At 39.7% G+C, this 12,490-nt stretch overlaps 1 protein-coding gene across 1 annotated transcript in view; it reads right to left on the bottom strand.

Annotated features, from left to right (window-relative positions):
• LOC126335284 (guanine nucleotide-binding protein subunit beta-2-like 1) overlaps nucleotides 1–12,490 on the bottom strand; it is a 71,281-nt gene that overhangs the window by 39,008 nt on the left and 19,783 nt on the right. Inside the window, exons 3-4 of the mRNA XM_049998369.1 lie at nucleotides 6,754–6,864; nucleotides 5,826–5,924 (exon numbers count right to left, since the gene is read on the bottom strand). Of these exons, the coding sequence (XP_049854326.1) occupies nucleotides 5,826–5,924; nucleotides 6,754–6,864 (210 nt within the window). The remainder of the gene's footprint in view (nucleotides 1–5,825; nucleotides 5,925–6,753; nucleotides 6,865–12,490) is intronic.

Here is a 12,490-nt window from a genome sequence, read left to right as displayed (position 1 = left end):
CGGAACAGCAATTTCAAGTCCTCTCGGTTGGAGCGAATGCTGCGAATATTCCAGTGAATAAGTGCCATTGTGAGAAGAAGATGCAAAGAAGGGGTCATCTCGAAGGCCGCTGAGGGCCGGCTTCGAGCGAGCACTGCCACCGCTAGCAGCAGGTGGACAGTCATCGTCCATTTGTTCTATAGGTTCATCGGCTGGTGAACGGCCAGATGTTCGGATACCAGCGGTGCGGCCAGGCGAAACGGATGAAGGCCTGGGGAGGCAACCGCTGGGTGGCGCAGGAGGAGAAATGCGCCGTGGCGGGGAAGGAGAACCGTGCTTCCTATGAACCTTCTTGGAAGGTCGTTTTGTGGAAGGATTGGTCGATGGCTGAGGGTTCGAGGTATGTAGAAGGTCTGCACGAGACAGTTCCTTCTTGAAGGCCCGTGCTTCTGACTTCTGGGTCTTTGTCCTGGCAGAAGCTGGTAAAGGTGCTTGTGTCGGAGAGGCGACCGGGCGATCTTAGCACTGGCCGAACGGACGACCATAGTGCTGAATGTCAGATCGCATGTCTGCGTCGTCACCTCCCTGGTAGTACAAGGAGAGGCGAGGACAGTACTGTACTTCCCTGCTGGGAGCAACGTGGGCTTCCTACTAGCGAATAGCTTGCGAGCAGCCGAGGTGGAACCATCTCTTTGACCCGAAATTCTTGGATACAGCATTCTTCCTTGTAGATGGGACAGTCGCGGAAGGACGCTGCATGGTCACCGTGACAGTTCACAACGAGGAGACAGAGGTGGACAGTCACCCTCATGGGCATCCCTGCCACAAGTCACACATGTAGCCGCATTGGAACAAGACTGGCGAGTGTGATTATAACACTGACACTGGTAGCAGCGCGTAGGTGTCGGGACATAGGGGCAAACAGAAATAACCTCGTAGCCCGCTTTGATGCGCGACGGCAGCTGAACACTATCAAAGGTAAAGAAAAGTGTCCGGGTCGGTACAAGGTCATTGTTGACCTTTTTCATGACCCTATGGACAGCCGTCACGCCCTGCTCAGCGAGGGAAGACTGAATCTCCTCGTCAGTCAATCCGTCAAGTGATCTAGTATATATCACACCACGAGAAGAATTCAAAGTGTGGTGAGCCTCCACCCGGACAGGGAACGTGTACAGGAGTGTGGCCCGAAGCAGTTTTTGTGCCTGAAAGGCAGTCTCTGTTTCTAGTAACAAGGTACCATTACGCCACCTGGTACAAGATTTGACAGATCCGGCTATGGCATCTACACCCTTCTGGATAACGAAAGGGTTGACAGAGGAAAAATCCTTTCCGTCCTCAGATCGAGAAACTACGAGGAACTGTGGGGCAGGCGGTAGTACTTTTGTCACTGGTGGCTGGTCAAGTTTCCGTTTGTGGTCAGAAGTCGAGAGAGAAGAAGAGAAATCTATTGCGGAGGAATCCCCCACGATTGCCAGCGTCTCCGATGGCGCGCTCCTTCCTTGAGGGGACCCTCTCAGAGGGCACTCCCGCCTTAGGTGATTGTTCACACCTCCCGAGAAACGGACGGAACGACCAATCGGCATGGTCGGAAGGTGTCACCTCAGGCAATCACCCCTCCCTGGGCCTGGCCTTTACCAGGGGGTACGTCCGTGCCTTACTTGTCTACCCAGGGCGGGGAATTACACGTTACCCCGTCACCGGCTACATGTGCAAATGCATGGCTCGGCCTTCAGGCATGCCCAGGGAGGAAGGAAGAAGAGGAAAAAGAAAGGACAGACTGTCTACAACGCCGAAAGCAAGGAGAAAAAGGCAAGGAGAAAAAGGCAAGGAGAAGAGTAAGTAAGACAGTGGGATGTAGAAGAACAAAAAAGAAACCAACCAAAGGAAGGAAGAAACCAGAAGAAGTGAAAAACCAAAATGAACGCAAATATAGGTCGTGAAACCGTCCGTCTCCGGACGCAGGCGCTAACTAACCTCTTGAGGGGGAGGGACTTCTTTTAGTCGCTTCTTACGACAGGCAGGAATACCGCGGGTCTATTCTAACCCCCAAACCCGCAGGGGGGATTAAAGTAGAGAGAGGAATTCCACAAGGCTCAGTTCTTGGCCCTTTCCTGTTCATTGTTTACATCAATGACACCTCAAATTATATGCCATGCAACAATGTACTGTATGCTGATGATATGACACTAATAACAGATGATGAAAATCTGCAAGATGTCATAGAATACAACAAAGTAGTAGCTGAAATGAGCAGTGACTGGTGCAGAGCCAACCTTATATCAATAAACAAATTGAAAACTGAAGAAATTTACTTCACCCTGAAGCCAATTGAACAGAATACAAAAAAGGTCAAGTTACTACGTTTACATATATATCAAAAACTTACATGGGACACACACACAAATTATCTATGTGGCAAATTTGCTTGAAGTCTATTACACAGGCTGAGACACGTTGTCAGTAAAAATCTGTTAATCTCCACATACTTTTTTTTTCTTCATTCACAACTGCAATATGGGGTACTTCTTTGGGGTAACCCAGTGGGTTCAAGTACCATCTTCAAGTGGCAGAAGAAAGCAGTTAGGTGCATTTTAGGACTAGTACCAAAACAAAGTTGCAAAAATCATTTTAAAGAACTAAAGATAATGACACTACCTAGCATATACATTTATAATTGTTTAATATATGCTAAAGAGAACATAAAGAACTAAGAACTGAAGTGTGTGTTCAAAATCCTCAAAATAATAGTAACATAGACCTACCATGCACAAGACTGACATTAACACAAAAGAGCCATAAACACCTTAGCTTGAAATTTTGTAATAAACTCTCAAAGGCTGTGAGCGAACTACCGATGAATAACTTTAAGCAAACGATAGAAGTGTGGCTCAAATGTATGCCATAGTACTCACTTGACGAGTTTCTAAACAATGACACAAAAGAGATATGCTACATGAAACAAAAAAAAAAAAAAAAAATGCCATGTGAATTATACCTATATGTTTGTGACAGTAACGTACCAACAAAGGCTTTTTACATGGATACGTAAGATGTACCATAAATATATCTTGATACTATTGTATATTTAACTATTATTATTATTATTATTATTATTATTATTATTATTTACTACTACTACTACTGTGAATGAATAATTGTTGCATTATCAATATTACTTATAATTATTGCAATTTTAAAAAATGTATGAACACACTGACGATGTCAATTGCACGGAAAACCTACTGAAAGGCAAATAAAGCTTCTGTTCTATTCTAAATTTATTGGAAGGTGATCACATTTATCCTTCATAGGATTGAATTGTTTACTGTTTTTCAGTATATTCATAAATTTAAAATATTCTCTCTCCACTTTGTCAGCTATTGGAGTAACACTACATGACGACTTGTTTTATAAATACATGCTTTGGTCAAAGTTTCTAGTTTCTGATGGTCTTTTATGTACTTCAGCAACATAATTTTAAATGTGGTTTACTTTCAAGTGCTCTTTTCATGACTTCAATATTTCCAACCCATCTTACGGAACAATGATATTTGGAGGACAATCCTTCATAAAGTACTAGATAACCTCTAAGAAATTCATGAACAATCCAACCACTTATTATAGGCAGTTTTCAAAGCTCCATTCACTACATGAAGTGAGCAAGTGCCACAATGAAACTTTTGTGGCTGATCATTTTCTTCACTGATGATAAATGTTGGCAAAGCATGCACTTCCAAGTTTACATTTGGCACATCCATTGGAATTTGAATTACATTCACAGATAACAAATTCATACCATTCAGAACCTCCAGGAAACTGTACAGTAAATCAGAAGATGTGGCAAAATTAAAAAATGTAGATATTCAAGATCTTGTAGATACAGATTTTGTTCATCCCAGAAATGGACTGCCAAATCAATCTGTACCTTTTTGGACAACTTTGTTTAAACACTCATTATATGACACACAAAAGAATTCAACTTCCCGGACTTTATTAGCAAGAAGATTCTGGAAATGAGGGCCAATTCCATAAGTAATTATATATGACAACTTACTCTGGTTTAACTGTTTTCTTTTTTGGCAGCCATGCTGTCAGGAAACATAATTTGGAGTATGTCTGTTGTGTTTCCAGCACTTCTTACTGAAGACTGAGACATGACTTCACAGCCAGCCCATTTAATTTCAGATTTTATTATCTCATCAATAACTAAAAAAAATGTTTCAGTGAAATTGTTTTGGAACACTCTTCAACTGAAGTTCTGGAGGTTGTAGCATGAACAGGTGATTGTGATTCATTACTGCCATTCAAATTCTGTGCAGAAGAAACTTGATAGTGTGCTGCACTGTTTTTACTACAGCAAAACAACTTGTTTTGCCACCTTGAAACTAACGAATGAACCAAATCTGAATCTCTCTCCTTTTTTTATGTATTTTTACACATGAAATGCTGCTAGCAATAATGGAAAGTCACATTTGCACAAAATGCTCGCCAGATGTCAAATTACAGCCCACAAGTATTAGCCATATGGGGCACGAAAAGTTTTGGCTAGCTAGAAATCTAGCTTACTTTTATCATCTGTAACACCTTGAAAATAAGATAAACATTACAATGGTTTTATTTTAATTATTAGAAACTTAAGGAAATGCCTTTCCAAAAAAAAGATGGAGATTAAAGATATTTAAACAGAAGTGAGAGGGGACAGAAATAAAGAAACAGCTGTTCTAACTGATAATCATCCAGCAACACGAGATGGCAACAATGTCTTGGAATGAGCTACAATTTATTTGTCATTCCCTCAGGTGTATACACCACATATAGCTCAACGAAGCCACACATCTAAATTTCTCAATTTCCCCTCAAGTTTGCAAACTGCAGTAGCAGGGGCATTGGTAACATGGCTTGCACATATGGGCACTTAAGTCCCCTACTCATAACAAAGACTTAAGTGATTTGGGGAATCTTCTATATAATTTTTTTAATTAAGTGGTCTGCTGGGGGTAGCTGTAACTCACTATTCCCTTCTAGACCTCACCTGACTGACATACATAACAAAAACAAAATTCGTGACCATCCACTTAATTTCATTACCTTCACCTTTTCATTACTTTCATAACCACTTTTTTATTTTCATGACCTGTAGACATGCTGTCATTTTAAGTAAATTAACATCTACTACACTTAAATGAAATTTTGATTTTAGTGTTTATCATATCTACTGTTATTTCATTAGCTTTCTAACATGTTCAGGCACGATGTACAGAACACACAATAAATTTACAGCACCACATGCATTTTCTTTTATACTGCTGAGCTTTATCTTATTGAGTAGGTTTCAACATCCCACAATGCTTGACAATGACCAAGTGCTGACATTGCTATCACAATAAATAATATTTTAACAGTCTAAAGCAGAATAACTTCATTCAAAAGTATATTAAAATAAATGTAAATTGTGAACATTATGTGGTGCAGACAATTTGAATGAATCAGAGCTTAAATCTTAGGGATGGAAGTGAGAGGACACAGACTAGAGGTACGTGAAACACACAAAACAATAACAGATTCAGACTTCTTGCACAATCAAACCACCAACTAAACCACAAATACACACACTTGTTTCCATAAATAGTGAACAGGACACATGTAGTATGTGCAGGCCAACACAAAGTCAGCAACACAAGACAATGCACAAGAAAAAACAGATTTCATTTGAGTGTCATTATTAGATAAATTTTGTTTGTGAATACAGTGTGTGTGTGTGTGTGTGTGAGAGAGAGAGAGAGAGAGAGAGAGAGAGAGAGAGAGAGAGAGAGAGAGAGAGCAAAACACTGCAACATGCAGCCTACCTTTACTCTCTTATCCCAACCACCAGAGACAATAATTGGGTTCTGCACATTAGGCGAAAAGCGAACACAAGAGACCCAGTCTGTGTGTCCACCATCATCCTGAAACAGAGAATTTTTGCAGAGAGAGATAGTCAAAGTGTTTATTTGCACTCATACAAGTGCTTTATTACGTATTTTAAAAGCTAAATACTTCAATTACACCAAGAGTCAAAATAGCACAGTAAAATGCATGTATGTGAGTTAGAATGAGGAACAGCATAAGGATTACTGTGGAGAGGAAGGCAATCACACACCTTCATATGACTGGTGGCACCACAGAAACACTCAGCAATCAGATAATAAAACTACATTTTTGCATTTGGTCCTTGAATCTATCGTCTTAGCAGAATAAGTAGCTGAACTGAGGTACAAGAAGTTGTGATCAGTGAAGCTAAACCCATGGGCCATGAGAGTCCCTTTGAACCATGGAAGTGATATGAACTGCAACTAACAATCCTTCAGATTAGGTCTTGCCAAATAGAGCATGGATTACTTCTCCAGCAAGGAAACCAACTAATGCATTGTGCTCATGATGTGGGACATCAGTTTATGACACTCATGAGTTCCTAGTGGGGATGGAGGTGGGCACTGGAGGTCTTCCCTTCATGGTGAAAACAAGTATTTCTAATTTTGGATCCCTTAATATATTTTTGTAACTTCGCTTGTTTACTTTTTGTTAGCCATGCCATTTGTTATTAGTATTGTTCCCATCAATCAGTATGATTTTGTTACGTAATTGACATAAAAGCTTTTTCTACATTTATGAATGACCATGAATGAAAATGCTGTTGCAGACTCTAAACCCAAACAATAACAATAGTAAGTTTCAATTTATTGTAAGTTACAATTAACAGATTATAAATATACAACACAGAAGAGTGTGTCTTACCTTCATTGTGTATTTGCACTGTGCCAGAGTATTCCATAGCTTTATACTGCGGTCACGACTACCAGATACTATCTGTCTGTTGTCAGCAGAGAAAGCCACACTCAAAACATCCTGGAGCAGATGACTAAATTTTAGTACATAAGGACAGTATTACAAATGGTACTTAGAGAGACTGCATGTATTACCAACAATGCTCTACATTCCACTTATTAGCTCCAACAGAAATAGAATCCACATAATACAAAATGCAGCCATAGCTTAAGTTTTTCTTGTTTAAGACACCACTGCATGTAATGCATTCGTTTACACACCTCAGCAATGTTTCGTTTTGATCTGTGATATAATTTTTCTGGGAATTTTGAGTTGAGACATTTATGTCTGAAGCTCTCATTCATACCATTCAAGTATGCTGTTCCAGTTCGAGTGCCTGCCTGTGGGCAGCCATGTACTCTTTAACAAAGATGGGCATGGGTCAGCAAATAGACAATGCAAGGGATATCCGGAAGCTGGGCCATAGCCACATGATCCTACTGCCCTGACAGGCAAAGCTTGTGTAATAAATCCACCTGGCACATAGCCTATACTATCTGTGCCTGTCCATGGGTGAACTGAAGGGCACCTGTGACCTGTGGGGAAGTATTGGAACAGGTTACATTAGAGCGTGAAAGTCAATAATGAACAAGTTTACTGAGAATTTCAAGAGGACAACAGAACTGAGCATACCATGAACATAATTATTCCCCAATACTTGACATTTTGTTATTTGCTACTTTTCTTGGTAATCTGTGCCTTGTTTGGGTGAAGTTACTATTTCCTTATGCACCTTCTCGTGATATACCAATTACTTTTATGATCGTATGTGTGTCTGGGAACCAAACAGAGGGAGTAATATAAATTACGTATTTATTATAGTAAATAATTCCTAGTGTGCTGTTAACATTGACAATGTTGATATAACACATAGCAGGCATTTGATACTGAACCTCACCAACAAATTGTTAATGTGATTGTATGGGGATACCAGATACATTTTGCAAGTGTGTAACATGACCAACTGTTGTGTCATATCAGCAGATGATGTTTCATTTGTCGTCATCTCAAGGATCTATTTATATACTTTCATTATTTGGTAATTTTTAGGACGTGGGCAATGAAAGGTTCAACTGATAACAGTCGCTGTTGGGTCACTGACTATAATTTATACCCAAGTTATTAACTTCAAACTAATTACACTGAGTTTTAGTAGCATTCCACATGCCACAATTCAATGTTACAATTTCACACAAACTATAAGACCATCAGAACACAGAACTAATAATTAACCTGAATACACTTGTGAACTTAGCTGACCAATGTTGACTCAGTACCACAAATGTTCACCACACGCTACTACGGTACGATGTACTGTATCCGAAACACCCCCGCACCCCAGTCACCCAACTGAGACAATAATCCATATGCCCGCAATTTGCTTACTAGTCACTTGTGAGGAACGGTATCAAAAGCTTTCTGGAAATCTAGGAATATGGAATCAATCGGATCTCTTGTCGACAGCACTCGTTACTTCATGGGAATAAAGAGCTAGCTGTGTTGCACAAGAATGATGTTTTCTGAATCCGTGTTGGTTATGTATCAATAAGTCATTTTCTCCAAGATGATTCATAATGTTAAGAGTAGAGTATATGCTCCAAAATCCTCCTGCAAATTGAGGTCAGTGATATGGCTCTGTAATTCAATGGGTTACTCCTATTTCCTTTCTTGAGCATTGGTGTGACTAGTGCTACTTTCCAGTCTTTAGGAACAGACCTTTTGTTAAGTGAGCGGTTGTATGTGATTGCTAAGAAAGGAGCTACTGTCTCTGCATACTCTGACAGAAACCTGGTTGGTATACCATCTGGACCGGAAGACTTGCCTTTCTTAAGTGATTTGAGTTGTTTCGCAACACCTAAGATATCTACTTTTACGTCACTCATGCTAACAGCTTTTCTGGTTTCGAATTGTGTAATATTTACTTTATCTTTTTTTTTTTTTTTTTTTTTTTTTCGTGAAGAAATTACGGAAAACTGTATTTAGTAACTGCTTTAGTGGCACTATAATCGATAAAATTTCCATCGCTATCATACAGTGACTGTATTGACTTTTTTTTTTGCCACTGGTCTTTACATACGACCAGAATCTCTCTGGGTTTTCTACCATATTTTGATACAATGTTTCATTGTGGAAACTATTAAAAGCATCTCGCATTGACATCCGCACTAAATTTCATGCTTCTGTGAAACTTAGCCAGTCTTGGGGATTTTGCGTTGTTCTGAATTTGGCATGCTTTTTTCATTGCTTCGGCAAGTGTTCTGACATGTTTTATGTACCATAGTGGATCAGTCCCATCTCTTATTAACTTATGCTGTATGAATATATTGCAGTCGATACTTTATCTTTGAATTTAGGCCATAACTGGTCTACACTTACATAATTAGCTTGGGAGGAATGAAGACACTCTTAGGAAGGCATCAAGCGAATTTTTATCTGCTGTTTTAAATAGATATATCTTGCGTTTATTTTTAGTGGTTTTGGTTGATATGGTTTTGAGCCTTGCTACAATGACCTCAAGTTCACTAAGCCCTGTATCCGTCATGATGATCTCTATTAGATCAGGACTGATTATGGCTAAGAGGTCAAGTGTGTTTTCGCAATCTTTTACAATTCCTGCGAGCTCACGAACTAGTTGTTCAAAGCAATTCTCAGAAAGTATTTAGTACAATTTCGGATGATGTTTTCTGTCTACCACCTGCTTTGAAAATGTATTTTTAATCTATGATTTCTGAACACGGTTTGCGCCTCTAAAAATTTCGGCAGAATTTATCTCCGGCTTTAGCCAGCTTTTTGTTCCTATTACAATTTCAGCTTAAGTGCTTTCTATCAATGCTTGAAGCTCTGGTACTTTTCCAACACAGCTGTGACAATTTACTACTACAATACCGACTGTTGCTTGGTTGGATTCTCGTTGTTTCTTTGCCCTGTACCCTTTGAGACTGGAGCCCTTTTTGATCTTTCCAGAGACTGTCTAACCTAAAAAAACTGCCCAGTTCATGCCACACAGCCCCTGCTACCTGTGTGGCCACATCCTGTGTGTAGTGGACAAATGTCTCAAAAGATGATTAAGAGGTGGAGAAAGATTGAGAATACTGAACAGGTAATTCAGTATGTAAAGGAAGATGAACATCTAATAGTCATGGAGGACTGAAATGCAATAGTACAGGAAGGAACAGAAGAATGGGTTACAGGAAAATATAGGCCTGGTAATAGGAATGAAAGAGGAGAAAGACTAAGTTCTGCAATAAATTTGAGACATGGGTAACCATTTCTGCTAGCCACATTTCATCCATGTAAGATGTTAGATGGGACAAATTAGCATGTTCATAATACTTGAGCACAACAATTGCATCTGGAATTTAAATGAGTGATATGACAGCAATTGCAACAGCAGTACAAATACTATCTGCTTTTCTATTCTGATTGGAATTCCTGCATGCTATACTAATGATGTGTTGAGGCAGACTAGAGCCATTAGTGGAGAGATCGAGGGCCATACTGGGGGTCATTCCTTGGGATGTAGGAGGTGGTGTCCTTTCAAGCAGACAGTCAACTCACATCCAAGGGTGAGCAAAAGAGAGGCGTGGCAGCCACCGAGCCGGTGCCGGGCCGTGGACAGCCAGTGCCAGGGCACAATACAGACATGCAGCTGGCGTTAAACAACACTCTCCTGTTCCAATAGTCTAATTAGCAGGCTTTAACACACATTCACAGAAAATGAGAAAAACTGGCCTGATAGTATGAGGGATTTCAGACAAGTGCTATTGACATTCCAGGGTTTGCGAAAGCATTAGCTCTGGCCACAGATAACATCCTTAAAAAGCATACTCAAAACACCATCAAGTTTGATTTTACTGCAAGGAAGATAGCGAAAACACACTTGTGGTAAGAGCAAAATCCTACACTGGCAGATGGTCTGTGTGCTTGAATCGCAATTTTTAGACTGACAGCAGTAGTAATGCAGTTGACTGGGAGTTTCAATTTTATTGAGTCGCTGAAGGGAGGATGAAAAACCATTACAAAAATATACTATTGGCCAGTGTTTTTCAGGAAAGTTTAGGTGCACAGCAATCTGCCACCAGGCCGAGGAAGTTGTGACTTCAGAGTTACGAGTGAGAACTCAACTAGCAGAGAGGGACTTAAGGTATAAAGATAATACAACACTAACTCTAGTTGGGAAGAAAGGATACTTGAAATCCTGACACTGAAACGAGAAACTTAACATCGAAAGTGGTGATCATGAAGCAGACAAAGTCGAGGCATTCTGCTACCTTGGAAGTAAATCAACCCATGACAAATAAAGCAAGGACGACAGGGCCCACAGATGTCTACATAAGCCTTAGAGGATGCAATTTCTTAGAAATTACTGTTAGAGCAAATCATTTTTTAATAGTGGCTAAGTGGCTAAGAAAATCGGAATAGAAGAGACTTGGTGCTAAGGAATGTGGTGCTAAGGAATGTAAAAAATTTGATGGACTGACAATACGGTGGTTCTCAACACAGTCAGCAAAGGAACGAACACATGGAAAACACTCAAATGGACAGAATTCTAGGGCACCTGTAAAGACATCACGGAATAACCAGCATGGTACTAGAGAGAAATGTAGAGGGTAAAAACTGGAGAAGAGAGAGATTGAAACACATCCAATAAATAGGGAGAAAGCATTGTGCAGAGATGATGAGTATGTTGCATGAGAGGAATTCATGCCAGCTTGCCTAAAACCAGTCAGAAGACTGGTGACTCAAAAAGATTCCAGCCTGTCATACGCAAGCCATCATTATCTCAATGATCATCACTAATCAATTACTGGTGTGCCATATTGCCCAATGCCTGAATAATTAACATTGTTCCCTGGCATGCAATACTGAAGTAAATGCCAGCTGGAAATAGCCTATTGAGGTTTATGACGATGTGTACACCTAGAGCCATGGGAACATCCTGGTGACTTTTTCGTTCTCTAGGAAGGTAACACTTCCAGACAGAACTCTGGCCATGGTTGCCATTCTTTATGGGACCACAAGCAATAGTTTTGTTGCTCAATCTACCGGCAAGTTCATTTCATTTCATTGTAGCATACCAATAAAGCCTGGAATTTGTTGATGTGTAATTTCTGCTTATGGGCTATGCACTGTTCACAAATACTGAAACCCTGACTACTCCCACTATAGAAATGTAATTTTCATCATATGGACATTGTACTGTATTTAATTTTTAAGGATCACATCATTTTAAAGATTTTACTTCAATTTTTCAATGTTTGTGTAAAACATCAATTTGTAAGAACAATTCAGTCTAACATTGGTAACAATGAATAACGAACATGCTTCTACTAAGAACACAACAACATTGCTGAAGTATGTATTTGTACTTGTTGAAAATAAACTGTAGAGTTACTGTTGTTAACTTGTACCAAACACGTGTCCTGAAACAAAAATATTAATATTCTGCATTGATATTGTACCAAATGTAACCTCTGTTGTGAAATACCGATCTTCATGTGGCGATTTTTTAAATTCATTTCTGAAACAAAGGAAAATTTCGAAGTGCACATTTGAGTTGTTTCAGCAAATGTTGAAAGATTCTCTAACTACAAGCATGGGTTGTCTGAAAACAGAAATGCCCTCAGTCATTTTAGTGATAATTTTT

This window comes from Schistocerca gregaria, chromosome 2 (assembly GCF_023897955.1).
Source record: "Schistocerca gregaria isolate iqSchGreg1 chromosome 2, iqSchGreg1.2, whole genome shotgun sequence".
Classification (NCBI taxonomy): Eukaryota; Metazoa; Arthropoda; class Insecta; order Orthoptera; family Acrididae; genus Schistocerca; species Schistocerca gregaria.
Note: the sequence above shows the minus strand (reverse complement) of the source record. Positions and strands in the feature narration are given on the sequence as shown.